Raw genomic sequence first — 26594 nt, forward strand, 5'->3', positions numbered from 1 at the left:
GGGGCCTCCTGGGGTATTTAAAGGCGCAGGTGGGGGCTCCACCTCCCTCAGAGGCGCTGAGGGGAAGGTGTTAAAGTCGGTGAGTCATACAGTCATCAAGATTGAAAGAGACCTTTAAAGTCTCTTTAGAGAGGGCAGTGAGGATGGTGAAGGGTCTGGAGGGGAAGCCTTATGAGGAGCACTTGGTTTGTTCAGCCTGGAGAAAAAGAGGCTGAGGGGAGACTTCATTGGGGTCTTCACCGCCCTCATGAGGGGAAGCGGAGGGGCAGGTGCCCATCTCTGCTCTCTATGACCAGTGACAGGACTCAAGGGAATGGCGTGAAGCTGAGTCAGGGGAGGTTTATGTTGGATGTCAGGAAAAGGTTTTTTAACTAGTGAGTGGTTGGGCACTGAACAGGCTCCCCAGGGCAGTGGTCACAGCACCAAGGCTGGCAGAGCTCAAGGAATGTTTGGACAATGCTCTCAGGTACATGGTGAGATTGTTGGGGTGTGCTGGGCAGGACTGGGAGTTGGACTCGATGATCCTGATGGGTCCCTTCCAACTCAGTATTCCATGATTCTTATGATTGTCCAGTCCAACCATCATCCCAGTGTAACCACTAAACCACATCACCCAGCGCCAGATCCAGACCCCTCCTGAACACCTCCAGGGATAGTGACTCCACCACCTCCCTGGGCAACCTATTCCGATGTCTGACCACCCTAACAGTGAAAAAATTTTCTAATATCTAATCTGAATCTCCCCTGTCTCAGCTTAGGGCTGTTTCCTCTTGTCCTCTCACTACAGGCGTGGTAGAAGAGACCCCACTCCCACCTCGCTGCAGCCTCCTTTCGGGTAGCTGTAGAGTGATGAGGTCCCCCCCTGAGCCTCCTCAAGACAAAACAACTAAACAGTGGCTCCCTGAGCCATTCCTCAAAAGACATGTTTTCTAGACCCTTCACGAGCCTTGATGCCCTTTGCTGGGCATGCTCCAGTATCTCAATGTCCTTGTTAAAGTGAGGTCGTCTCTCTGCACTGCCCCTGATGGAAATGGTTTTTTCTGTGTCTCCTGAGCTGAGAGGGGCAGGAGGACCTGCAGTCAGAAGGGCTTGGGGTGCAGGTGCTGGGCCTGGACCCTGTTTCTTCAGGGCACCATTATTTTGGGGGAGCCCTGCCCAGCCTCTGGCCCCTGTGGGCTCACACAGCTGAATCCAGCCTAGATTTTTGGTGTAAATAATTGGTCTCCTGCCCACATCCAGCAGTGATGTGCTGTGGGACTGGACAAAGCCTGCAGCAGGCAAGTGTTGGGCTGGAGGTGATGAGGGGTGAGTGGTGAATTACACTGAATTTCGAGGATGGAGCTGGCTGTCACCACTGCCTCTCTTTGTGGCACTGAGGTGTCCACACAGGAACAAGTTTTGTGCTCTTCCACCTGCTGTTAACTGATGTACATGAGCCAAATCTTGAAGGTTTTCCACGTAAATCTGGAATAATTATAGCCCATACAAAGTAAGAGCTGGCCTGTTGTCCTTGCTATCCATAACCTGGAAGATAATTAGTTTCTGTAAATCTGTATATAAAATGGAGGGCTGGGAAAAAACCCCCGACCAAACCACTTAAAAACTGAATAATGGCAAAAAAAGTTTTTACTTTGCCACTGCCTTTGAGATAATATGCTCTCGGTCTCTGTCCCTGTGACTTCAGGCCGAGGCCATCCCTTTTTATTTAAGGGTGTTCATTTATAATTTTCTGCTGGTATTTTGGCTGCTGCCCAGTTTTCAGGCTTGTTCTCTTTTGGTGTTAGTGTCCCATCACCTCTCACCACAGGAAGAGGGCAGGTAGGGGATCATATTTATTTAACAGGACAACTCTGTGCAGCTTCCCTTCTAAAGGTGGCCGGTATGGGGAGAACAGGCTGTTCTTTGTACAGCTGGAGACACTGTTGAAATAGTTTGATCAGATACTATCAAAGGAGTTATTTGGAAGTTCATTATCAGTTCTTACAGATACCCAAGTCAAGACTCGTTGGCTTCTCTTCTTTTAGTGCCTTGTTACTTGAATTACAGTGGAGAGGAGCTGGGAGGAGCCTTGCTGGTGCAGGCAGGAAAAGGTTAAGAGCCGTTTGTATCACCTGGGAAAGCAATTCTTTGATTTTTCAGAGGGCGCTAACATGCTGCAGCTCATGGAAACAAAGGAAAGGGGATCAAGCAGAAAAGTTGTTCTTGGATTTTATTCCCAGTGGCAGAACTTGTGAGGGCTGGGTATTGATGTCTGCTGGAAAATACGGAGTTTTGGATTAAAAAGAATTTTTTTTTTTCCTTCTTCATTCAAAAAATGATCCGTGAGGTAAGTCTTGATTCCAGCTGGTGACTTTAGGTAACTTCTTTTTAGATCGAGGGGTAAGAAAAACCTTTATCTTGCTGACCCATTTTAAAACAGTGAATTCTTTGCTTAAATTGTTCCTTGGGCAGGGAGCACAGGCAGGAGCGTGAGTCAACAACTGTAAAAATCCCACAACGCTTTCCTGTGTTGTCTGCATTCAAATTGCTTGCATTAATTTCCGAGCTAAAGTATGGAAATTCAGGAACTGGGAGAAGCATAATGAGTCAGGGGAATTTGCGACTCAGAGTTGCAGTAAATATTTCAGTGATGACAGGAGTCTTTCGAATTGTAGTATCTATATTAATGTGCTTTTGCAGCTGATGCTTCAAGCATCTTCTGGTGGTGGCTCTTAAAGTGCTCCCCAAGCCTTGTCTCCTTCATCCTCACTGCACTCCCGAGGGTTTTGTATTTTCAGATCCTGTAAGGACTTCGGTGGCAGCTGGTTCAGTTGTTGCCCCTGTGCATGTGCTGATCCTTAAGGGCAGATTGCTTTTGGGGGTGTAAGAGAGGGGTCTCAATTGCCATTAATTCCTTGCCTATCTGCAGCTGAGACTGAGGGGTTCTCACCTTAAAAAGTGCTGCTGATTTGTGTGTGTGTGTGAAAACAGCTGCTTCTTCACAGCAGTGTGTCTGACCAAAGTGTGATGGGTGGGAACAGCTCACACACAGTTGTCACTGGGAGCAAGTGCCCTGTGAAGGGAAGTTTTTATATCCGGTGGAGAGCCCTGCAAAAACGATCCATTCACCTTGGAAATACTAAACTGGAAATCAAATGTACTCTCGACTCTTGGGCAGGTTTAACTGCAGCTTGTTCCTTCAGGTATTTCTCTGTGGCTGTCTCTAAGGTACTGAATTCTGGTGGAGTTATTGAACTTTGGGTGGGGGGAATGCTGATTTAATGTTTTTTTTCCTCTTTGCAATTGTCAGTGAATGCTGTAAGTCAGTGGTATCTGATGTGTGGGTTATTTCCCATCGGGATACAAGTGCAGCCCTGTGGTGTAACTCGCTGCCCACCTGGTGCTGTGATACAGATAAGCATCAGTCCCTGCAAGAGTTGCCTTGCCAGTTCTTCCTGCTCTTCCCTGCTGTTCCCAGCTTCCCTTTCACCCCCACATTTTGCTCAGGCCCTGGTTTCACATTGTCCATGAGGGACAAGACTATAATCCAGCCAGAGCTGGTGGATGTCACCTCTTTCATCTTAGACATGAACACGCTGAAAGGCAGAGTTGGGGCTGTTTGGTTCCTGCACATTTTGTTCCTCATCGCTGCCTTTCTGTTCCCCTCATCACACAAAGCTTTTATCATCTCCCTGTGGGTGTCCACAAAGTGCAGGAGGAGCTGTGGATGTTCACAGCTTCTGAACTGTCTGTTCCCAGATTCTGGCTGGACGGGAATCTTTTATCACCCCGTCCTATTTTGGATTAATACGTCCTTTGGAAAGGTTATGACATGATCTGATCTATCACGTTCTGCTGCTTCTGGGTCTCGAGCCTGGATCCCTGTGGCAAGTGCAGAAATAAATCCCTGGAGCCTGGTGTCAGAAACTCTATCTGGAAGCACATTGCACATGATTCACAGTTAAATGCTGTTGTTAGCAGGGATTGCTTTTGCATTAAACAAAAGATTGCAAACCCAGATTGTCTCATTCAGCAATATTTCTCTTATTTGAAGAAGTTATTTTTCTAAAAACTGGACTGTTAAGTGCTTTTTCTTCTGTTGTCAGTATCTGACATTCATTTAAGCTGCTCAGTGTGAATACCATTTCCAATTTCTTTACCAGTGCTATTGATTAAAATGCAGTTTACTTTTCTCGGGGAAAATTTGATATTCAAAAATGTCTTTTCACTGTGAGTCAGAATGTACTTTTCCATGGAATAAAAATTCTGGAAAGAAAAAAAAACAGCTATTGGAAATGTTGAACAAATTATATTGTCATTTCAACCAGGTTATATAAGAAAAATGAAAGAACTTCAAAGTAAAAATGAAGGGCTCTGGTATTTTTCTCATATTTTGAGAAAATTAGTACATTTCTTTGCAGTTGTTAGATTTCGTTTGTTCAGAGCTTTCCATATGAAACTCTCAGAATGTTCTGTACTGGCCCTAACTCCAAGTTCCTGTTTAATTCAACTGGCTGTTTCAAGTTACATATTAAAAATGAATTATGAACCTTTTTTCTCCTTTGTCTTCAGCCACTGGTCATTCTTTAGAAGTAATAGAAGAAGGGGGTGTTTCCAATATTGTACAGAAGTCTGTAGTTCTCATGCTATAAATGCTGTATCCCATGGTACAATTATTCACAGTAAGCCTCAGGTTTTGAAGAAAACTGGACAGAAAACACCTTTGGAATGCAACAGGTTAAAATTTGATTTTACTGTGAGCTGTGTTGCATCTTGCAGCTTAGAGATCAAAAAGTTCCTGGGGTAATTCCTGCTGGTTTGGATGCCCTCACATGGTGCTCTCGGTGTCAATATTGCTGTGGTCACGTTACCACACTGCTGTGGTCAGTTTTTGGGTTTTAATATTCCTTTCCCTTTAATTGAAAGCACTTTTCTGTGCTAAGTGGAAAGGAGCTGAGCTGTGCTCAGCTGTGTGCTCTGGGGTGTTGCCTAAATTATAGAGGAAACAAACTCTGTGGCAAAGGTCTGCTTTTCACTTGCTTGAATAAATAATCCCTGAGGAGAAAGGGGGTACCCTGGGGGTGATAGGATTTGGGTTGAGGATGTGCCCATCCCTGAAGCACTCTGGATTACACTGATTCTTGGTGTGAACTGGCCTCTCCTTGAACTGGTGGTGGGCACTGGCAGAAGGACCAACTTGGGGGGAACACTTTGAGGGTTGTAGGTCCCTCCAGTCTTCAGGAGAGAGCAGAAGCTGTCACACTGTTTTGGATAGAAATTCAGAAAGACAGAAATGCCATTCTATGCTTTTCCAGCATCATAATATTCTTGTTATTCTTGATTTTTTTTTTCCCTCAGTGTGCAACCTGCCTGCAACTTAATGAAGCCCCTTATTCCTTGTCCTGACTGTTGTGCTCACGAAGAGCAGACATTATAATGTCTCACCACACCTGTCCTTTCTCTGTACTAACCAGTACTTTCATTTTACCACAGATGATTTTCTAGCCCTTGGATCTCTCCTCTGGACTGTTTCCAGCTATCACATTGTCCTTCCAGAAGTGTGTTGCCCCAAAACCAAGCAAGACTTCGGCAGAAGCTCTACCAAAACCAGCTGGAGGGAGAGGAGAACTCAACTGCTCTCACTGGTGTCAGAAAGATGAATTTCCTCACAAGCTTTTCTTCCCCTCTCTGAGTTGCCTCACCTCTGCTGCTGATGTCCATATGATTTGGTAACTAACCCATGTGTTCTCTGCCTCAGCTTCCCTACAGTTTGAAAAGAAAAACTTCCATATGGATTTTACTGCCTATTTAACTACTTAAAATTTCTGGATGAGGGGCACAAAGCAAGTGGAAAATAATCACTGCATTTGCAAGCCAGTTTAGAGCTCAGAAGGAGCAAAGAAGGGGGCAAGACATTTTATAAAATCCTGGAAGGTTCAGGCAAATGGAACTTTTCAGTTTAAACTAGAACTGTATTTTGGAATTTCTTAAGGAGAGGTTGGAAGTCTGCCACACTGTAACAGCCTTATATTGTAGGAAACCAAGAATCCCTCAGCCTCTTGCCCTGTGTAGTTCACAGATACTCACTGGGTCGTGCAAGTCTGAGCTGTTAATTTTACAAACTAAAAAGAAGAAAGAACTTTACAGGCTGATTTCCTGTGCTCAGAAATAAACACCTGAGAACTGCCTAGTGCAGATTCACGCTGTCATTTAACCTCAGCTTTCAATATTTGGTTTGAATGTATCCACAAAAAGCCCTTGTGGCTGTGGAAATAGCAGGTCTCATCAATATTTTGAATGGCATGCAGTTGATTGCATTTAGAACAGAAGATCTGTGAAGGAATTTTCTGTCACCTTTGACAAAATTGAATTCATTTCACAAGAACTTCACTGGGAAAAATTCTGTTCTAAATAACTCATCCTTGTGGGTTTGGTAGCCCAAGAGAACGTGGTAAATTCAGCTTAATTTCACTGCATGTATTTTTGGCATTTGTATCATTTCAGGGAGTTGAGATCTCATGTTATAAAGAAATCCAATAGGTTAGTTGCTCAAGGAGCCATAACTGATGGAACAGGATTGAGCTGATGATCTGACATCATAAGGTTTTGCTGCATTTTTGTGGTGTTCCACTGAGTGTAAATGCATTTGGTGTTGGTACCTGACCTTTGAGAAAGGGAATTTTTTCTTGGATGGGGATGGATGAAAAATGTCATATTTGTGTTGGCATTATTCGAAAGCCAGGCATTGCTTTCATGAAACTAAACACTCATCCACTGTGGAGTTTTGTTGCAAGAGATTCCTGATTTGCAGGGATGTGGCTGATTGTATGGAGCACGAGGGCTGGATTTGAGCTTCCCTACACGCCCTCAGCCATGGTTGGATCCTGCAATATAAGCCCTGAATGATGCTCTGTCTAGTACTGTAGGAACCCAGAATTTGCCAAGGCCTGAGAAGAGACAGCAATGACATTTTTTGAGCAACTTATTTTAAGGAGCAGGCTAATTTTAAAGGTCGAACTGTATTTTTTTGTTTCAATATTCTTCCTGTCTTGGACACAGAAATGCATATTTAAAGGTGATTTTATTCTGCGTGTTTGAACTCATCCTACTTTGGGATCTAGCCAAGGAAATGTTGCTGAATTTCCATCCCTAAGTGTAATGCATGTTTGATTTCAGGTGTGGCTGCCCTCATAAACTGAAAAATATGTCCATCCGAGGCCTGAAGAAGAAACAGCCGAAGACTTTTAAAGTCAAAATTATAACAGTGGATGCTGAAATGGAGTTCAGCTGTGAGGTAAGAGTGTCAGAATGCTGGGGAGGTGGGGACTGACCTGTGTATTAGCAAGGCAGAAATTCTGAAAGTTCAGATTATCTGTTCATGGATGGTCTTAAAACTGATCTCTTATGGATTACTTAGTCTCAGATGCTTCCTTCTGTGAAACAAACTATTCAGAATTTAAAGCTCTTTGCATGAAATCCCTGTGGGTGACACAGCTAAATTAGCAGTAGGTCTGTTTTCTTCATAAGCATCCCAGGACATAATGCAGGCCTTGTTTGTAAGTATTCCTACTTCTCCACAAAATTATTTTTTTTTTATAAGTGACACAACACTTCAGGACAGTGCCAGCCTAAACGAAGAAATCTGGTTAAAGCTGGTGCTAAGATGTTACTTATAAAATAATTTATAAACTGGTATCTTTGTGCTCAGTTGATCTGGGACATTTTCTTCAATTTGGCCAGTAAACTCCAGTTTATTTCTTTAACTGCAGTGGCTGTTTGGTATCTCTGGGCAAAGAGAAAAAGAATCAAATGAAAAAGCTGGCTTTTCTTCTATTAGTTATGGCTATCTAGTAAATTGGTTAAAGAAATGACTCAAATAAAATATAGCAAGTGATCAACTGCTAAATAAATTGGGCTGCACTATCAAGGAGATAGAACTGTGCCTGATTAATTCCTAATCACCCAGCAAAAGCAAAATAAGACATACAGTTATTTGGAGGAGTTACAAAACTGAGGTCCAATGGGACTGGCAATTTTTATGAGACTTGACTGATCTAGAGTTCTTGCAGGCAGAGTTGTGAAATTTTGATTTAGAGATCAGAGTCCTGGTTAACAAATCCAGCTTAATGTATTCCTTCCTTTGCTATCTCTCCCTTCTCCTCAGATATTGCTCTTTTGCTGGGATGGTTTCCAGCTTTCCACTCAAATACTGCCTAAAAGTTCCCTTTTTTTTTTTTTTTTTATTGCCATTAAGTTTTTAGTGGCCGACCCAGGCAATTAGACAAAACCATCTCTTTAACATGGAGTCAAACAGATGAAACAGATGTGCAGCCTCTTTGAAAAAAAAAAATGAGGATCATGTCTGTGAATCTGGGACCTTTAATCAAAGTTTGCTCTCTGTGGAGCCAGGCTACTAAATTGCTGCAGAAGACAGGCTCCTGCTCATTTAAATCAGAGGAGCATAAAGGCTTGGCCTGGTGCCACTGAAATACCTGAGGTGTGTGAAAGGTGGATTTGCTTTCCTTGTTCAGCATTCCTAACCTGTGCCCTGACACTGCTTTGATTTCCCCTGGCCTTCCCTCAGTCTCTCCAGCTTGTGTAAACTATTGAGTAATATTTTTTTAACAAATATTAATAAAGCCTTGCTGTGTCCTAGGAAATCAATAGTACAATCCTCATCCCCTGTGCTCCTCAAGTTGTTGCTGTTGTGGCTAAATAACTCCAGTTGCTTTGTGGATGTGTCTCTGGAGGAGAAGGAGAGGAGGTGGAGCACAGTAACTCTTACACAGCAGCAGGAATATTTCATTGAAAATCTAAAGGTGAAATCAGAGTTCCCAGGAGAAAGACAAATGGAAAAAAAAATTCATTTAATACGTTAATATAGTAATATTAATGTGTTAAAATACCTGTTTTTTCTTAATTTTCTTTCTCTCTTTTAGATGAAGTGGAAGGGAAAGGACTTGTTTGACCTGGTGTGCCGAGCACTTGGTTTAAGGGAGACTTGGTTCTTTGGCCTGCAGTACACAATTAAAGGAATGTGCACCTGGTTAAAGATGGACAAGAAGGTACAGGAAACAAAATATTACAGTGTGGCAGTCACTTATAAAAAAGATTCACCTTTTCTAGCACAGGAGCTAAAGGAGTGTGTTACGTGACAACTCATAATTTTACGTGGTAGCATTTTTAAGAATAAAATCGTATTATTTGGTCTGGTGGCTTCTGTCCCATGTGACCTGGAGCCTCACACACTAATCACCACTATATGCACTGATTGCTCTTAGATTAAAACTCAGCATTGCCCTTCCTGCTAAAATATGGGAAGGCTGCTTTAAGTGGATTATGGGCTGCTTTCTGGTTTTCCTTGGGAATATTATCTTGAGACACTTATGTATCATTTTCGCTGCTGATTTTATTTTATCTGTAAACAGGTTTTAGATCAAGAAATGCCCAAAGAAGATCCCATTAGCTTTCATTTTTTGGCTAAATTCTACCCAGAGAAGGTAGAAGAGGAACTATTACAGGAAATTACCCAGCATTTATTCTTCCTTCAGGTCAGAAGTAATTTTTAACCATGAATTCCTTCTGTATTTATCCCAGTCCTTTTGTATTGTCTTTGATCTTGTTGGCAGCTGTTATTCTCAATGATTTTGCTTGCTTCAGCTGTATGAGCATCTCTCTAAATATTTTAATTTTATGAAATACAAATATCTCTCCTGACTGCTGTGGTTTTGTTCAGGTGAGCTGAATGTTTTGCCTTCTGTAGGTTTTTGTTCTCTTGATGGCTTCTCTTACCCTTTGTGCTGGGAATTGGAGTTAAATTACTGAAACCTGTAGTTTCATGTAAAATGACCTTTACACCTAGCAGTTTGGGTGATAATTACACATCTGGATATGCCAGACTTGGTTTTGCTCCTACAGTATTTGTTAAAAAATCCATGCAAGGCTGGCACTGCTTGGAGGACTGTGAGGCTTCTGCCCTAACTGGTCAGTGCTGAGAAATGTAAGTGAAACCATCCTTTTTATCAGTTTAAGAAGTTGTCTTGAGGACTGTGTCACCTGATCTGCTCTGGCTGCAGATAAGGTGGATGAAGAGAGTCTCAACAGCTCCTTGTCACTGTCATCTTAGACCTGCTGGTGTACCCTCTTGTGTAACCATTCCCTAACCCTGTTCTTTCAAAATGAGCAGAATTAGAAGAGGCCTGTTATTAGATGTCCACGGGCTGTGGGGGAGTGACTGCACAGGCAATTGTGGAAGCAGTTGTGGAGGAGAGGGAAGGAATGGTAATAAGCAGCTGGGGACAGTAAGGTTTTTCACCCATATCAGCAGCAGATGGAACAAGACCTTTGGCTACAGCCTATCCCTGAAACTAAAACTTGTGAGTTCCTAAAAATAGTCCTGGTGGTTATTGGGAGATCTTCTTTTGCAGGACTGTAGAAAGCAAAACCACTAGCAAACAAGCACTCCCTGACATGGCCTTCTTAAATATTCATTTTAGATTGTAGGGGTAAAAGAGCATAGAATTTGGCAGCCATTCTGAAACACAGGTTTGTTCATCTAGCAAGTTTTGAAAGGAACGGACAGCGGACACAATTTCTCAGCTCCATTAAAAAGCAGATGAAGGAGCAAATTCTTGGAGCGTCACCAAAATAAAAATGCATCGCCCAGGGAAAGCCCTGCTGTGTGTCCACAGCTGCAGCAGCAGGCTGGTGCTGGAGCAATGGGATAAAGGCATTGAGTTTTGGATGGTCACTCGTTGGCCAGCTGTTTGTTCCAATGTCTGGGACATCCACCTTCCCTCCCCAGTGGCTGGGGAGTCCCTCGGGAAGTTTCAGCCTTCTGGTGTGGTGCTTTATTCCGGTGGCTTTCAGCAGGATGTGTCTGTGCAGGTAGCTTGGGTGTATGGAATAAATTCAGTCTGCAGCTGTAGATAAACACAGTAAATACCCTTGTTCCCTGAGGAGGATGTGTTAATGAAATAATGGGAAAATGATGCTGTTCTGAGGGTTAATACACTAACCAGAACTTCATCCAGAACCTTTAACCACTTGGAAATTTGCTTGTTAAGGTAATTTTGGAAACGAATGAGAGGGGCAGAACCCTATTCCTAGTCTTTTAATCCTGATTTTTTCCCTGTTTTTTTTCTTTTCTGCTTGAACCTGCCTTGACTAGCAGATATGCAATTAGCAAATTCTTGTCATTCCAAAGCAGGAAAACAAGACTGAAACAAATTTGAACTTGCAGAGTTTCCTGACTGTAAGGACTTAAGATCACACCTGGATGCTAATAGGAAAAACATGTACAGACATCTGGATGCCTACAGATTTCAGCTCTACTGACTATTCAGACCTTTGCAAATTAATGGGGCATAACAGCCTTCTGCAAAATTCCTGAATCAGTGTAAATGACTGAAGTTAAATGTTGTCTGCTTAAAGATTAGGTAATTTGTTCCTACTTTATGAAGTTTAACAAAAAGTCCCTGTAAAATCTGATCAGAAAAAAAAACCCCAGACACTTATGGGGGATTTATCTACATTGTTCTAAATTCTGCAACACGATATGCACCACGGAGTATGAAAGCTGGAGCTTTCCAGGTTGGAAGAAAAGTCTCGTCGCTCTTTTCATTCTTTCCATTTTAACAGCTTAGAAAGAATTTTCCCTGTACCATAACTCAGGTTCATACATTGGACTCACCAGAGACTAAATTTAAAAGAAAAACTTTCTTGATGGTTCATTTCAGTTCACAGCACCTGCAGTGCCAGGGTGTATTTGTAAAGATAGCTTGGTGCTATCACAAGTAATTTTTCCTTTTGGAAATGTTTAAGTCTGTGTGCTACGCAAAATTTTGTTGTCTTGTGCTTGTTATTAGGCTAAAAACATTATACCTGAGAGGAGGATTTGTGAAGATTAATTTCCCCTTCCCTCTCTGGGCTTTCAAATAAAAATTGCACAACTGATTTAAAATCAAACAAAAGCTCACAAACAATTTATCACACCTCTGGTGTTGGTAGCACCACAGATTATTAAAATGAAAAGCAGGTTGAAAGAACCCTTTACCATTTATACTGGGCTTTTATTTTAAGTCCCTGTGTGCTTAGACCGCTGAAATGGAATAAATTAGTGCTCTATAAGCTTCCCCTTTTTAGGACTCCTTTATTTTCTCATTCTGGAAAGCTTGAGAACATACTATTATGGTTTCAGTATGTCCATGGCAGTACCAGTCAGCCCTGAGCAATCTGGTCTAGTAGGTCCCAAGTGACCTCCAGAGCTCCCTTCCAACCTAAAATTTGATGCTTGACATGATCTAAAGCTAACTTTTCCAAAGCAGAAAGAAAAAGGATCGTTAAAAGAAATGAAGTGCAGACAATAAAAATCATGCTTTATAACATTTTCTTTTACAGGACTCCTTATATAACTGTGTGGAGATAGCTGACTGGCATTTTTGGTCTCATTAAATGCAATGTTAAGTAAAGGCTTCCTGTGTTCCTCAATGCCAATTTATTGCTGCTGTTATTAACTCATAATGGTGATGTTTGGTGCCAAGTTATGGTCTGGGCATGTCTACTTTCATTTCAAGCCTTACATTAGTCCTGATTTTGAGCTTCTTTAACTTGCTGCCTTTTTCTGTCGGTGTAGGTTAAGAAACAAATACTGGATGAGGAAATCTATTGTTCACCAGAAGCAACAGTTTTACTGGCTTCTTATGCTGTTCAGGCCAAGGTTTGTGCATAGAAGGTCTCTTTTATGGACTCTTTTTTTATTTTTTTAACCAACACATCTACATGGCGGTGTGTAAAACACAGCAGTGTTAAAATTTCCTGTGAAAGAAGTAGGTCATCCTGGGAGGTACAGGCACAGTTAGAAAAATAAGCATTAGATGCCACTACAAGGGGGTTTTTCTATACTATGCTTTCAAAATTTAGAGGACTGCTTTGGACTTAACATTTTAATGTAATCTTTCTCCCAGCTAGAATTATTTCCTGTTGTTTTAAAAAACAGCCATGGATACAGAAGGTGCTCACAATGGGAGGACATGATGTTTTTTAGTATCTCTCAGGACATAGTTCACTTCATGCCACCAAGGGTCAAACTCATCCAGTGGCAGGAGGTGAACACAGTTTCTTAGGAGGGCTGACCCTCTGCAGCAGCTCAGCTGATGTGCAGTTGGCTGTAGGAATAGGGGAGCTCACATTCCTCTGGTTCAGAGTATGAAGTCATGGGAGACTCCTTCCTTCCTGCAGTTTCCAAGAGCCACAGGTTAGGACTGAAGTCTAAGTTTAGAGGCCACCTTAGTGGTTGTGTTGGGGACAGGTGCATAACAAGAGGCCTGGAAGTAACTTTCATGGACTGTTCAGATGAGAGGAGCCTGTTTATGTTGTTACCCTGTATGCAAGAGAACCAAATTAAAGTCTGTCTCAAGCAATCACATTAAACTACACAAGCAACAAGTTCTTCAGCATTCTGCATCCAACAACCTGAACTATCTTTTCCTTTCTTGGCACAGTATGGTGACTACGACCCAAATTTTCATGAGCCAGGCTTTCTAGCCCATGATGAGCTTTTACCCAAAAGGGTAAGTCTTTTATTCTATATAAAACCAAATCTTTGAACCTGCCCTGCAACACAAATATTGCTGTGGATTAACCAGAGCGTTAGAAACTGTGCAAAGTGACTGAGCTGTGAACTGCATTGCTGCGCTCACATTGCTTGGGAGAGGCAGCACATGGATCTTCAAAGGACACCAACCTTCTTCCTTTCTCTGCAGGTCCTCAGGCAGTACCAGCTGACAGCAGAGATGTGGGAAGAGAAGATCACTGCCTGGTATGCTGAGCACAGGGGTATTGCCAGGTACTGAAATCATTGCAGCCTTTGGAAATCCCACACATTTCAGTCACCGGTTATTTGCTGTCCACAGTGAACTTTGGCTCTTGTACAGTGAGCAAAGAAATACGGGTCTCCCAGCTGTGTTAATTAATTTATCACTAAGGATAAAAGCACCAGCTCATCTGGGTTAAAAAGTGTCTTGTGTAGGGCTCCAGGTGCTTGTAAACTGGACTTGCTTTGAGGTGAACAGAGAAGCTCCTGCAGAGAATCATAACCCAATTCATCTGAAACAGGAGTCCTGCCTCCTAGTCCATATATGCCAGCAGAGAGAAGTTCCTGCAGAGTGTGAGTTGTGTTGAATCTGCAGGTAGCCCTGAGAGTTTTGCATTTTCATTTAAGGCCATTTGCTTCCTGGAGTTGCTGATGTCTGTCCTGTGCAGGAGCTGCGTTTCCGGAGCTGGATCACACCAGTCTCCTCCTAGAGTAAAAACAACGAATCTGATATGTTTTATACTTTGTGAGAACCAGGGCTCAAAAGGGTGTCAGTGTACTTAGAAAGGAAGCAAAACAGTAAAGACACAGCATCATGACTTTTGGTGCTAACCCATGTGGACATTCAGCTACTTCGAGACATTCAGCATGTCCCGAAATTCAATTAAATGAGAAATAGGAGCTGCTGGCACCCAAGGGCAGCTTTTCTGAATATTTGGGCTCAATTTCTCTTTGGCTGTACAAGAGGCTTTTTAGCACTATTTTTATTGAATATTTTCCTCAAGACTTATTGGTGCCTCACCATGAAGAGAGGAGAAAAGTGGGTGGAGAGACCTTTCTTTGGCCTCGACCATAAGCTCTGTTTAGAGTTTGTTCAGGACTCATTTCTCAATGAACTCTATTTCCTGAAGGAAATATATTCATGTAAAGGAAAACAATAGCAGGGTAGGTTTCCAAGACATAATAATGATGGAGTGGCAAAACTAACACAAGGATAAGACTGGACTTGAATTTTAACAAAGATTACACTATACATGATTCATGAATCAAAATAGGTGCAACTTTACTGTCTTTTTTTTTTCTGTTGAGATGCTGGTTTTATTATTCCTTTTCTATTGTTGAGAGCAAGATGGCAAAATTTAAGTACGTTTGTACAAAGGACCAGATTGCCTGTTCATGTCTAAGTGGGGAATGTAGAACCAGCCAGGAAAGAAAAGTTAGAAAGGAATCTTATAATCATGGCCTTATTCTCTAGGGATGAAGCTGAGATGAACTACCTGAAAATTGCCCAAGACTTGGAAATGTATGGTGTCAATTATTTTCCAATTGCTGTAAGTGCCTTATTTTAGCAGTTTTCAATTGCTGTAGATGATGGTGCTGTTCTTTTAAAATCCTCCAGGGAGTTTGGAACTGGGTCTCCTAACTTCTGCTTTTCCCTGCTGATGGTGGGCTGTGTAGTGATTGTCCTGACTTTTACTTGCCTGCTAAAGGAGTCGGTGAATAAAACATTTAAGATTAATGTTTTACAATCAAAGGTCTTGAGTAGCTCCAGATATGTAATAAGAAGAAGGAGAAATAGTTTGAGCTGCTGTAGTCAACCTAGAGGACTTGGGTTATCAGGTAGCAGTGACAACATTCTCTGTATTTTGTAGAAACACCTATTTCCTAAAAATACAGATAAATATCAATGCATTCAAACAAGTGTGGTTCTTGTCCGTGGTTGTTTAACGTCACCATAAATGCCATTTACTGATATCTCTTGTTTTTTAGCAAAATAAAAACCACACAGATCTCCTGCTTGGAGTTGATGCCAAAGGTATTCATATCTACAGCATTAATAACAGGTTCTCTCCAAACAAGTCGTTTGAGTGGAGCGCTATCAGAAACATTTCCTATAGTGAGAAAGAGGTAGGATGGCTTTGATGTATTATTCTTTTTATATGGGTGTGGACTGGGATTCTTGGAACAGGCTGAAAGAAGCTTTCTCTGTTTAAATAATTTGGGGGAGAAGGGGAAAATCCTGGGGGGCTTTGTTACAAAACTAAAAATAACAGACCTGCCTTTCAGATGTGCTCGTAACCTCGGTTCCCCGAGGCGCCGGGGGCTGCTCTGAGCTCTCACACTCTGTTCTGGTTCCCTCCCTGCTGCTTGTCCTTTGCAAAACAAGTGTGTTGATCTCTGAAAAAGATAGATATTACGAATGCCACCGTGACTGGCTTCCTCAGTTATCCCAGCGGGAATTCGATGATCCATAAAAACTTAATGCCGTTTTCCCCAGCGGAAAACCTCCTTGTAGCTGGGGTTTGAAGCGTGGTGGCAAGAGGAGACATGCAGGGAGAGATCCGTTTTTTTCTGCCTGAACTCTGCCAGTTTGTCAGTGTGTGATGTCAGGCTCCAGCACAACCCTACCACTGCAATTTCCCTGTGATTTCAGAGCTTTTACTTGTAGGAAGTACCATGGAGAGTGGGTAGAATTTATTCTCATTACAAATTGTGGGCTACATGGAAGGCTGTAATCAGAAAAACAAAATTAGGAAAACTACATTGGAACTGGCATACCTGGAGTTTGTCAACCAAAGGACAGCACACCTTTTTCCCAGTTTTCTCTGGGCTTTTTGGAAAACACTGAGATGAGATTTGCTCTTTGGAGTTAGGTGCATGTACATTAAATCAGGCAGTCCTACAGGTCTTTTGCCACCAAAGAGTTTTTGGTCCTTGATAACAATAAACTTCCCCTCAGATGTGTGAATGAACTGTGTTAACTCACTATTGTTGGGAAATTGGGCATCCCTGGGCTAAATCTCTACTATATTTAGTGACACACACAACCTTGCTCCTCACAAGTCGTTACGTATGGGGTGAAATGAGCTGTAGGACCTCATGATCTTGGTGACTCAGATGCCCTGGAATTACACATTACATTGCAAATGAATTATTGGAATAGAGTTCTGTCTAACTGTCCTGGTTCTGGAGAATACCATTCCTAAACCACCACACTAACCCACGAGTCACAGCAGACAGGATCTTAAAGAATGGAGCCATATTTTGTTATGCAGCCAAACCCAGCCCAAGGTATGAGGTGGAGCAGTTTGTACTGACCTGGCAGCATGAAAGCCCTTCATGTCCTCTGGGAACAGCTTTAGGGATGGACTGAAAAAGTGAGAAAGCAGGAGCTCTAGGACTGTTACCTGCTGGTCAGAGGAACAAGTCCTTTAGGCCCTTGCTATTATACCTGCAAGGACTGGTATTCTGAGAGGTGTTTGGCATCTCCCTGACTTTAAGAATGTGACTGCTTCTGGGGATTACTAATGTATTCTGTTTTCCTGATAACCAGTGCTTGTTCCAGAGTAGTGTACAGTGTAGTGTACAGTGCACAGGTGGTGTTATTATGAAAACCACCATCCAAACTGGCACTGGGGTGGGTCTGTGGGAGGCTTTATCCTCTAACAGAGCCTTCTCTGGGAGCAGAGGAACCTCTGCAACAACAGCCCTGGTTCTGATTCTTTGAGGCCAAACAGTTTTGCACCACTCTCCCCACATTTGTGGCATAAATCGCTGCTTCCCTGGAGAGGAGTGGAGATGAGCTGAAGTTTGCATTAGTATTAATAGTTTCAGCTTTGTTTTTCTCCTTCTTACTGTGCCTCCTTTTTCTTTTTAATTTTGCCTGTGTAGTTAACTATCAAACCTCTTGACAAAAAAGCAGAAGTCTTCAAGTTCTTTTCCTCTCAACTCAAAGTGAACAAATTGGTAAGTGTCCTACTTTTCTTCTTTAAATCTGAGCTTGGTAATACTGGCTGATACCTGAGTGAGAAACACTGCTTGTAAAACCTTTGGAGAGTAAGGGAGCACTGAATTTCAGCATGTTTTCCTGGAGATTGTGCTGTCTAGGGAGTCAGGGAGAGTATCTCTGCCCTCTCTGGAGAGAAAAGTGAAATGTGAAAGAAGGCCCAAATCACAAAGGGAAAAAAAGATACTGGAAGGGGGGGACGTGGTGTATGGAAAAGTGCAAAGCCACTGCAGAAGCAGCTGCCTGTGTGGGGTGGGATCAGAGAAGGATGAAGGACAGAAGGAACCTCTCATCTTGTTACAAACTTATCTAAACTGTTATATGAGCCTGCCCTCGGTGCTGATTTTCTTGGAAGGGAAGCAACTGCCAGCATTTGTGCTGAAATCTTGACTTGTCCTGTGAGGCCAGTGTGGGGCTCTTTGTCCCTCTGGCTGGGGCACAAGTACATCAAAATCACATTTGCTTTACCTTTCCTATCCAGATTTTCCAGTTGTGCATTGGAAACCATGACCTATTTATGAGGAGAAGAAAAGTGGACTCAATAGAGATCCAGCAAATGAAAGCACAAGCCAAGGAAGAAAAAGCTAGAAAAAAGGTAGGTTCTTTCTGCTCCTGTATTGTTGAAAACAGTGATTATTATTCCAGCTGGTGCCCTTGCTGCCCATGCCCTGTGTGTGTGGGAGGTAAGAAAGTGCAGCAGGATTGAATGTGGGAACAGCTCCAGCGTGTGTGTGGCACCTGAGGATGTCAGTCCTGTTTGTGAGACTGAATAGGTGATAGCAAAGATTTGGGGTACATAACACATCAATCCAAGGGCTCTTCCAGCAGTCTGAAATAACCAGTATTACCTGCTAGAGGAGTTGAGTGCTGCAAAGTGCAAGCAGCTTCCTCACTGCATCTCTGGTGACTGTCAGTGCCCCAGACAGAGAGCAGCCTGTTCTTTGTTGGATGCATTTGCTGCGCTGCCTCAGGCCCAGGTGAGATTCTGCTGCAAACCCACAAACGTGGTGTTGCTCCTCCTATTCCCAGATGGAGAATCAGAGGCTGGCCAGGGAGAAGCAGCTCAGAGAAGAAGCTGAGAGAGCCAAAGAAGAGCTGGAAAGGCGGCTTTTCCAGCTGGAAGATGAAGCCAGGCAGGCAAATGAGGCCCTGGTGAGCAGCATGTTCATCTGAATATTCTTGTGCTTGAGGGGCTTTCTTGTTTGGGAAGGAGGATTTTTTTTGTCTTATGGCTCCTGTGAGACACCAGGCATTATAGCTCAGGCAAAGCTGGAGAGTTTCTTATCCCTGGTGGAAAGGGCATGCAGGAATACCTGGGAAAATGCTGCTCTGCCATAGTCTCCCTTTGCTGTGAGCTATTCACTCCCTGTATTTGGCTCAAAGTGCTTTCTTCAGGCAAAGGGGGGAGAAAGGAGGTAACCTTGGAGCTGAAATTGGGAGAAAGGGGCACAGTGCACTGGCAACTGAAGGGGCTGACTTCAATTTTTGGTCGATACCTTTGTCCAGCTTTATGCACATGTGTCTCCTTGCTTTGTAGAGGTGAGAGGCAGGAAGTTCTGGAGCAGAGGAAGAACACCAGACCCTACAATTATATTTAATTTCTATTTAAGAAATAACATTTTTATCACTTGATCTTTTGGGAAAAGATACCTTCTTCCTGCCTGTCTGCAGGGGTGATTTTGGAGATGCCAGACAAGGAACTAAGAAAAATCATTTCTTCTCAGCTTCGATCCCAGGAAGCAGCAGAGTTGCTGGCTGAGAAGGCTCAGATTGCAGAAGAAGAGGCAAAACTGCTGGCCCAGAACGCTGCAGAAGCCGAGCAGGAGCGACAGAGGCTGGAGATCACAGCCCTGAAAACCAAGGAGGAGAAACGCCTGATGGAGCAGAAGATGCGGGAGGCAGAGCTGATCGCAGTGAAGCTGGTGAAGGAGTCTGACCGCAGGTGGGGTTTGCTTGGTGGGGCTGTGTGGTCTCACCAGGGATGTCTGGGGGCAGAGAGTGCTGCTTTTCTTACAGCTAAGCCCAGCAGGGAGGAATTGTTCCTGGAGTGACACTTCACAGTGACTAAACCTCCCTGCATCTTGTTTGTTCCACCTGGTCCCAGTGCTTGTGAGGCAGATTGAGAAGATGCAAAGCTTTAGAGATGTTTCGTAGGAAAGATCCAGGATGCAGAAGCATTTTCTGTTTAGTGTTATCAAAAGAGCACTGGCTACCTAACTATCTAAATTTCCCAATCTGTATACCTGTAAGTTAGGAGGCTGTTTTCCTTCATTACTACCAGGTGAAGGTCTCTTGTATCCCATCAGATCTTTGAGAAGTGCAAACCAGGCAAACTCATGTAGAGTGTAAACCACTCCAAGTGTTTGCATGTTCCATAACACTGTGCTGCCTGAAAATGCAGAGCAGGCCAGTGTTGACAGAGGATGTTTAACCTTGCTGTTAAGGGCCTTCTGCTTGTTTTAGGATACTGCCAAAAAGCTTTCCAAAATAAAGAGCAGATATGTTGCACCTCTCCCCACCTCAGGGAGGATCTCTGATGGCATGGACAATCTCTATCAGCAGGTCACAGCTTAACCCATGGAAATAAGGAATAGGAAAAACATGTTAATTCAGCCACTTTATGCAGGACTGTCTCTGAAAGTGTGTGTCATGCTGTGTGCAGTTAGTTCTCCACGTGACCATCCTACCACACATGCCTTGGGGTAAAGTTATCAAGTAGTGGACTTGTTCTCTGGAAGCTAGTGAGTTGCATAGCTCTGAAATCCATGTGTTGCTTTATACTGGAAATCATCAGCCATTTACATCAGGATATTTATCTTTCAGAGCCAAGGAAGCAGAGCATCTGAAACAAGACCTGCATGAAGCCAGGGAGGCTGAACGGAAGGCGAAGCAGAAACTCTTAGACATAACCAGGCCTAATTATCCTGTAAGTTCTGCTCTACTGGGCACCACTTCATCTTCAGAGACAGTCAGATGTTGATGGCATTTTTATAGCCCCCATCAAGCTGAGTAGTGACATTTCAGCATCCAAGTAGGGGACAAATACCTGAGGGACCAAGTGGTGCATAAACACAGTGTAGAGAGGATGGAAGTTGTGTTTGTTCAGGGCAGTGAGTCAGGCTGTAAAGAAAAGCAAGACAGAAGTTAAAAACAGGACTGGTGTTGGGACTTAGGGAGCAGAGACTGTCTTGCCTTCATGCCTAATACTGACTCTGTGCCATTTCAATCAGGCAGTACTTTGTGGAGATGGTTGTACTGAACCAACTGTGTCATCCTGGCATGGGAATTGACCATGAGTGTCATCAGGCAAAGCAGATGGAGCTGTCTCCAGCAAGAAGGCAGCACTAAGGATGTGTGTCCCAGCTTTCTTTTCTGCTCCAGTCTTGCAGAGGATGGATTTCCATTCTCAGCCAGGATACATCTCTGCCCTTGGATCTGTGGGCTGGGGACTTCAGCAGCTCAGCTGGGTACAGGGCAAGGGCTGCAGGAGCATCTGTGTGTCTCAGAATCTTATGAAATGGCTCAGCTGGGCATTCTTGCAGAAGCTGAGGAGATAAACCCCAAACCAAACAATCAGATCTTACTGACAGTGCTTGTGTTGCCTCTTTCAGCACGTGGCCAAGTACCCACAGTACTCCCCAACTGACACCAGAGAGGCCAACTTTGACAAAGGATCCATAAAGCTGGATTTGAAGGACATTGACCTCAAGAGACTCTCCTTTGAGATAGAGAAAGAGAGGTATCAGTATGCTTGTGGTGTAAATAAATGGGAATGTTAATCAAGGAAAGTATAAAAAGGAAATCTCTGGGAATCTCAGTTCATCCTTTTAATAACTTGGGATGGCCTCCTACTTGTACATATGGCCTTTTACTGAGCTGGTGTGGATGATGCCTGTGTAAGACCAGCTATTTACACACAGGGAGAGTTTTCTGCTGGCATCAAGCCATGAAAAGTGCAGAACCTTCTGTCTTGGGGAGCAGCATGTCAGGGACAAAGCACTTTGCTGAACTAACAGCTGGTGAGAGAAGTTTCCCTCTAGTGCTAAAGTGTGGTACTGCTGTGAGCTAATCCAGCAGAGGCTTTTCCTCCCTTGGTCTGGAAGGAAATGCTTGGTCAAAAGCTAGGAAGTGAAAAGAAGAAGGTGAACCTCCTTCTCACTGGGTCAGGGGAGCCAGACTGACATGTGCCAGACTTCATTTTGCCTATCAAGCTCCAAAATGAAACAGAGAACAACTCTCCTCCTTCCACACACACCTGTTCTTGGGCTATGTGGTGTCACTAAGCTTTTTGTCTCCCATGTGTGGACTCAGGCTCGACTACTTAGAAAAGAGCAGAAAATTCGAAGACCGACTGAAAGAACTGAAGTCTGAGATCCATGCTTTGAAGCTAGAAGAAAAACAGTCTGGGCTTTACTCCCATTGGAATGAAGTCCTGGGCTCCTTGGATCGCTCCTTAGGGAATGTACGTACCCTAAACCCCTGCCCCTTTCCTCAGCATGGACCATAAAGGAGAACAGCGTGGCTGTGCCAAAGGTAGTTGCTGTATTTCAGCTCAAGGCTTTAGTACCCCTGATAGTAAAACATCAAAAGCACAAACACAGAGGAGGAAAATTCATGTCAAAACAAAATCTAAGGTGTTTTTCCTGGGCGTGATACCAGTGCCCTGAGCAAGAAATAATCAGTTTATTTTACAGATTATGAAATCACAATAAGGGTTTAAGGTCTTGCAGCAAACTAAATTGTTGTAACTAACACATTTAAATGTGGTTCCCTATAGTTTGCATCACATTCTCATTCATGTGCTTTGTGGTTGCTAAAGTCATAAAGTCTTGGTGTGTATTTTTTTTTTTTTAAGGAATGAGGAACTAGACTCAGGTTTTTGTCATAAGTTGCTTGTTATTTATATAAACACTTCTTCCTGAAGCAGTGTAAAAATAGGGTTGGCTGTGTCTGCAGGTTGTTCCACATGTTGCAAAAATGGCTCTGAGTCAACAGTTTTAGAGAGAGATGGGAGGCTTGGAAAAATTATGAGGAAAGATGGCCTTTATTTCCTGACTATTCATCTGATGTTCTTTTTGGCTTAATGAGTGTTGATATAGAGAGGGCATTAAATTTCCATGTGCTCTTTTCTTTTAAAGGCCCCATCATGGATGAAAACCTTTGAAGCTGGAGATTCATTGGATATAAATCTTCAAAGACCTTTCCCTGCTTACTTGTTAAACACTGCAAGCAGCTGGCCTTGTACCAACAAAATTCAGCACACAGTGCCAATGGAAAAGTCATCTTCTCAAGCAAATTCATTGGTTGCCAACAGTGTGGGCACAGAAACCAGAAAACAGATTATAAAGGTAATCAGATTTGTAAGCAAATTCCCAAATGTTGACTAAAAGTTTAGAGTCCAGAGAGAATGGCTGGTTGTAGGGACCTGGTTTGTCCAGCTCTGTCACAGCCTCTCAGATGACAAGTCAGTGCAAGGCTGTTGCATGATTTTGGAGACCCTGTGCTGGCACATCATTTGGGAGTGTTTGAGGCCACCTGTTTTCTCTCCCTTACGATCTAAGCTGGAATGCAAAGCTGTAAGCCTTGGTAAATGAAGCAGAGATGCCCATACACAGTAGGAGGATCTGTGTTAAATTTAATTTGTATCAGCCAGGCTTGGAAATGAGAAATGTGCCCCCAGGTACAGAGAGCTTAAAACAGGCTGTCTTCTGGTTTTAAAAGGCAGGGAGGAAGACACCAATAAATACCCAGGCTTCCAACAGATCAGTTCTCTTCTATGTGTTCCCTGTCAAAGAGTCCAGAAGAGCTATAAGCTGGGTTTTATGAAAAAACAACCTGCTTTTTGATATCACTGGACTGGAGAATCAAGAAGGGTGTGTGGTCTTGAACACTGGGAAAGAAATCAGCTTTTCTGTAGGGAATGCTATTTGTGCAAGGTACTGGGAATGAAGAAAGCTTGATGTATTTGCTGCTGGCTTATATGAACAAAACTGAGGGGGTTCAGGATCAGTTAGAAGCTCTACTATAGAACATTCAATATTTCAGTCTTCAGAGTTGTGTGATTAGAAGGAACACAGTTGAATGTAGCAACAGATGAGGGATCAGCTCTTTCTGAGGCAAATAACAGAAGTAACTTTTAAGACCAACCTCATCCAGGTGGCAGGGGTGAGGCAAATACACTGGTTTAAAGAAGGAAGAAAAAAATATTGCAGGGCATCTTGCAAAAGGCCCCAGAGTTGGAGGTAAAGGAAGACCCAGACCAAAGGGAGTTACTTTAAGGTGGAACTAATTTTGCCTCTTTGCTTTGCCTGCAGGTTCAGCAGCATGATTCAGATGTCATCTACATTTGAAGCATCTCGTTTCCTTGCCAGACTGGTAGGACTGGTGGCCTTCTTTTTGACTGCTGTAGAATGGACCTGTATAGGACACTTGGGCAGCTCTGCCTGTAAAGGGACATGGTACTGTGGTCAGAGAGGTGCCATTCAGCCTCCAGGCAGGGACATCAGCTGGGAGCACTAAAACTGCCCCTGTAAAACGTGACCAGTGTCTCTGGGTACAATGGTAAACATGCAAACCCAGAGGAGTGTTGTTTACTGCTTATGCACTTTTGAAGAGACACTTTACACTTTGCTAAACCTTCCTCCCCCAGGTGTTTTCACACACTGACTTACCAGTGCTGTGCTGTACTGCTGGAGGAAGCATGTGAGGCAGCAAGTGCCCAGGAGGTGTTTGGGATGAGAAAATTGTACACAAGCTCGGTGTTTACCTACACAATAGCATAATTATGTTTTTGGTCTGGTCCATGGGGCACGACTCCCACAGAGATGCTCAACGTTTTAGTGTTTGCCTGCCAAATATTTTCCTTTTCCTCCCCAAACATTTCTTGGATCACTTAATTGATTTGCATTTCTCTGTGAGAAATCTCAGCTTTTAATTCCAGATGTAGAAGTGGACACCTTCAAATACCTCTCATTCCTGGGGGAATCCTTTGTTTGGAATGAAAAGCTTCTGCTCTTACAGTCTCTGACTAGATGAAGCACTTGCTGTTGCTTTTGCTGCTCGAGCAAACTTTGCATACATTAACTGGCTTCCCAGTTTTGTGTAACACAGAAACTCCCAAATTAGACAAAGACAAAAGATGCTGTTGGTGTCTGCTGAAGTTGGACTTGTTTCTGATGGAGAAATGCATGCAGCAAATTGCCTCATTGGTAAAACCCACTTGCATTTTCCAGGTTTGTGTGTGTTTAAGTGTCTGTTCCACCATAAATCTTCACTCTGAGAGCTTGTGGGGAAACTATGCAGCTGCGGCTAAAGTAGTAGCATGTGACGTGATGTGAAAATGAATGTTAATGTTGCTAAATATCTTGTTCTAAAAGCTAAGAGTAAAAAGAAAAAAAAAAGTTCAATAAAAAGCTTCAATTTCCGCTTGCTAGTAACAGCTTTGAGGGGAATGTTGTGTCAATATTCCTACAACATTAACAAGGCAGGTTTGAAGAACAAACACACACATCTCTGTAGAGATCTGCACCAGGCTGAGCACAGTGGGGGATGGCAACTGCAGCCAGCTCCGGGTCAGGCTTGTACCAGTGGTGGCAGCCCCACGTGGAGAGGGACATAAGTGATCCTGAGTGTGTTCCCAGCCCTGGGAGCAATCGCTGCCTTGGGTGGGTGGGTTGGGGTGTCTTAATTCTCTCACAGCTCTGTCTGGCACATGATGTTTGCAGACTATTGGCTGTTACATAGTTTCTGAGCTGTCTGCAGCAGCCTTGTGTGTGAGAGGGAGAAGCTGTTCGAGATGCCAGAAGGATGAGGCAGATGCTGTCAAAAGGTCCCAGGGTTAGGGAGGGAGCACTGGCCAGGATTTGGGACAGTGAACCATGTCCTATATCAGATAGGAGATGGTCCTAGAGGGAAGCAGCACAAAGCAACTTTGAGCATGGCATTCTCGGATTTGATGGTGGGGAGGAGTTCTGGGATTTCCCTGGTTCTTCTTTTCCTGTTCCCTCTTTTTTTTTGCATGTGTCTTGCCACAGATAACTGAGCTTGTGCCCTCATCCTTCACACGTGCCTGAGCTTCCTTTTGCTGTTGTATCTGAGCTGCATCATGGGCATGGAGGGAGAGAACTGCTCCATGTGGAGCACTGATTTACTTCTCTGGACTTGGTCCTGTATTTCACAGTGAAGAAAAGGACAAGGCCACCCTGCTGCCAGCTGGCTCACATGTGTTCTTGCTGTGCATTGCTCATGTGCAGCACCGTGTTCCTGCACACTTAATGGATGTTGGAATGATTTAGATGGGGCAAGAGGAGCTGGGATATGCAGGAGAAATGCTTGCACAACCACAGGTGGAGTCAGATGCACTGCAAAGAGAAGTGACACTGGGGTGTTAGTTTAAAGCCTGAATAAATATTTGCAGCAATTAAACCTTGTAAGTTGGTGCTTCTGATGCTCACATTCACTTGCAGTATTGACCACTGGATGTGAGAGTCTCCTTCAGCTGATGGAAGTATGAGAAGCCTGAGCCCTGTTTTCCCCCAAGGCAGGGAAGAGAACACAGTCCTAATCAGTAATTACAAGATTTGTCACCCTGAAGAATGAGGTGTTTATCTGATGGTGCTGTCAGCTCAAAGCCCAACTCAAGCTGCCTGGTGAGGACGTGAGGACCAGCAGGCAGCAGAGGGTGCTGTGATGCTGCTCTGTGCACAGCTCAGACGTGCTCAGAAAGACCTGGCTGGGAAAGCCTGCGTCGCTCCTTGGGAATCTCTGCCAATTCCTATGTTCCCACACTGCCATGAACTTGCTCCTGTTCTGTTCCTGGAGTTTAACTTGACATCATTCTTGACGGGGATTCAAAAATTGCAAGCACTATATTCCGAGAAGTGATTATTGCATGCACAGCTTAGTCCCGTGGGTATGAGCCAGCTCCCCAAATCACAAAAAAAATCCTCTATTGGTTCTGACACCTCATTGTCATTGTCAGACTGTGGAAATGGCCTTCTGAGTGGATTCCATCCA

The 26594-nt window shown here is 43.5% G+C and overlaps 1 protein-coding gene across 3 annotated transcripts; it reads left to right on the plus strand.

Annotated features, from left to right (window-relative positions):
* Positions 1–25252, plus strand: LOC108506041 (merlin-like). 3 transcript variants are annotated; one of them, XM_017832636.1, is made up of 19 exons: positions 1–79; positions 5473–5708; positions 7156–7273; positions 8919–9044; positions 9408–9530; positions 12614–12697; positions 13482–13550; positions 13743–13825; positions 15048–15123; positions 15563–15700; positions 17465–17539; positions 18061–18174; positions 18609–18731; positions 19304–19521; positions 20403–20505; positions 21191–21318; positions 21891–22041; positions 22718–22927; positions 23894–25252. In XM_017832636.1, the coding sequence occupies exons 2-19, from the start codon at positions 5701–5703 to the stop codon at positions 23927–23929; spliced, it is 1983 nt and encodes a 660-aa protein (XP_017688125.1). In that variant the 5' UTR covers positions 1–79; positions 5473–5700; the 3' UTR covers positions 23930–25252. The 3 variants fall into 3 exon arrangements, with proteins under 3 accessions (XP_017688125.1, XP_017688127.1, XP_017688126.1); XM_017832637.1 differs by lacking the exon at positions 1–79 and adding an exon at positions 2086–2326; XM_017832638.1 differs by lacking the exon at positions 5473–5708 and having other exon boundaries at positions 3–79.
* Positions 25253–26594: the final 1342 nt, after the last annotated feature.

The sequence above is a fragment of the Lepidothrix coronata genome, unplaced genomic scaffold (genome assembly GCF_001604755.1).
Source record: "Lepidothrix coronata isolate B3197 unplaced genomic scaffold, Lepidothrix_coronata-1.0 Scaffold203, whole genome shotgun sequence".
Taxonomy (NCBI): Eukaryota; Metazoa; Chordata; class Aves; order Passeriformes; family Pipridae; genus Lepidothrix; species Lepidothrix coronata.